Raw genomic sequence first — 1,358 nt, 5'->3', positions numbered from 1 at the left:
CGGTTCGGTGATATCATCAATGAGGTTTTAGGGTTTAGGGTAAAAGTCGGTTTAGGGAGAGAACCCACATAGCTGTTCGCAAGACATCCTGTAGCCATAGCAACGTCGTTTGCACAGCTACAAAGTGGTTGCGGTGTGCCAAAGTCGCCGTCTGTTGCTCAGACAAACAGGTACCGAATCATGGCCAAGTCACTCTCCACCATCTCTCTCTGCGTATGTGTGTTATGGTGTAGGCTGGTATCAGATCCAAGGACGGGAGATCCACTGTGCGTGCTAAGTCTCAATTGCACAGATGTGTACTACTGTAGTTGTGGGATAGACTATTCCAAGACTTGTCCTACCTCCTGCTAGTGTGTGTATTGTATGAGACCTACATACCACATCGCTACACACATATACATACGACGCACCCGTGTGTATATCAAACGCATCTCCGGCCACAGCCTGTTATGCATACTACCTACTGTTACTAATCTCCACAAATACGTTACGGCGCAGATACGGAAATCGGGTGAAGTCTCGGCCGAGGAAAAACAACAACAGGGGATGCAGGCACAGACAACCATACACCACGATGGCGTCTGTGCAAGCCCATAACTGCAATGAGGCGACTGGGTATGCCATGTAGCTCAGTGTTTATCGTATGTATATGCGGGATGTTGTCTGTGCGTATGTATGTGTGTTTTTATAGGTGTGTATTTAGCGTTACTTGCACATATAGCTGTTTACGTATTGTATACGTATTGAGCCGGGAAAAGTTCGATTAAGGTCAGCTGATTATAAATTGTAAATAAGCGTTGAGCTTCTTCAACAGCATGCACTAGTCGATGTGCATTTAAAGGAACGCCAATTAGGTTCCAACCCGATGATCCCATGCAACCTCGTGTGTCTACGCGTGTCTATACGGGTGCTGAGTTGGCCACGTGAACAAACGAAACTTACTTACGCAATAATACATATCTGCTTCCATATACACGTACACTGACGTCCACATACGACACTCAATCACTTCCATACAGCCATCAATCGAGGAGATTAGACTGCCTAGTGCGGCTGGTCAAATTAGGGGCAGATCCGGCCCTCCGTGACGGATACGGGTGCACACCTTTGCACTACAGTGTGTGGTGTGGGATGGCCAATGAGATGCTGTTCCTTTTGCATGTTGCACCAGAATTGCTCACTATGGCCGATGAAAGGGGCAATACACCCCTGCATTACGCTGCCTTTACTGGTAGGTATATATTGGATTCGAATAATCGATTGAATATTTTTTGTACTCAGCAAGTGGATATTATATATATATATATATTATTATTATATATATATATATATATTATTATATATATATATATATATAT

General features: G+C 44.3%; 1 protein-coding gene across 1 annotated transcript in view; it reads left to right on the top strand.

Moving 5' to 3' along the window:
- Positions 1–574: 574 nt before the first annotated feature.
- The window catches only part of SARC_09002 (hypothetical protein), a gene marked incomplete at its 5' end in the record, with an annotated part of 2,043 nt that continues 1,259 nt past the window's right edge, over positions 575–1,358 (top strand). Inside the window, 2 exons of the mRNA XM_014297001.1 lie at positions 575–615; positions 1,020–1,231. Of these exons, the coding sequence (XP_014152476.1) occupies positions 575–615; positions 1,020–1,231 (253 nt within the window). The remainder of the gene's footprint in view (positions 616–1,019; positions 1,232–1,358) is intronic.

Source organism: Sphaeroforma arctica (genome assembly GCF_001186125.1).
Source record: "Sphaeroforma arctica JP610 unplaced genomic scaffold supercont1.869, whole genome shotgun sequence".
NCBI classification, from domain to species: Eukaryota; class Ichthyosporea; order Ichthyophonida; genus Sphaeroforma; species Sphaeroforma arctica.
The sequence above is the reverse complement of the archived record's forward strand: the minus strand, read 5'-3'. Positions and strand labels throughout refer to the sequence as shown.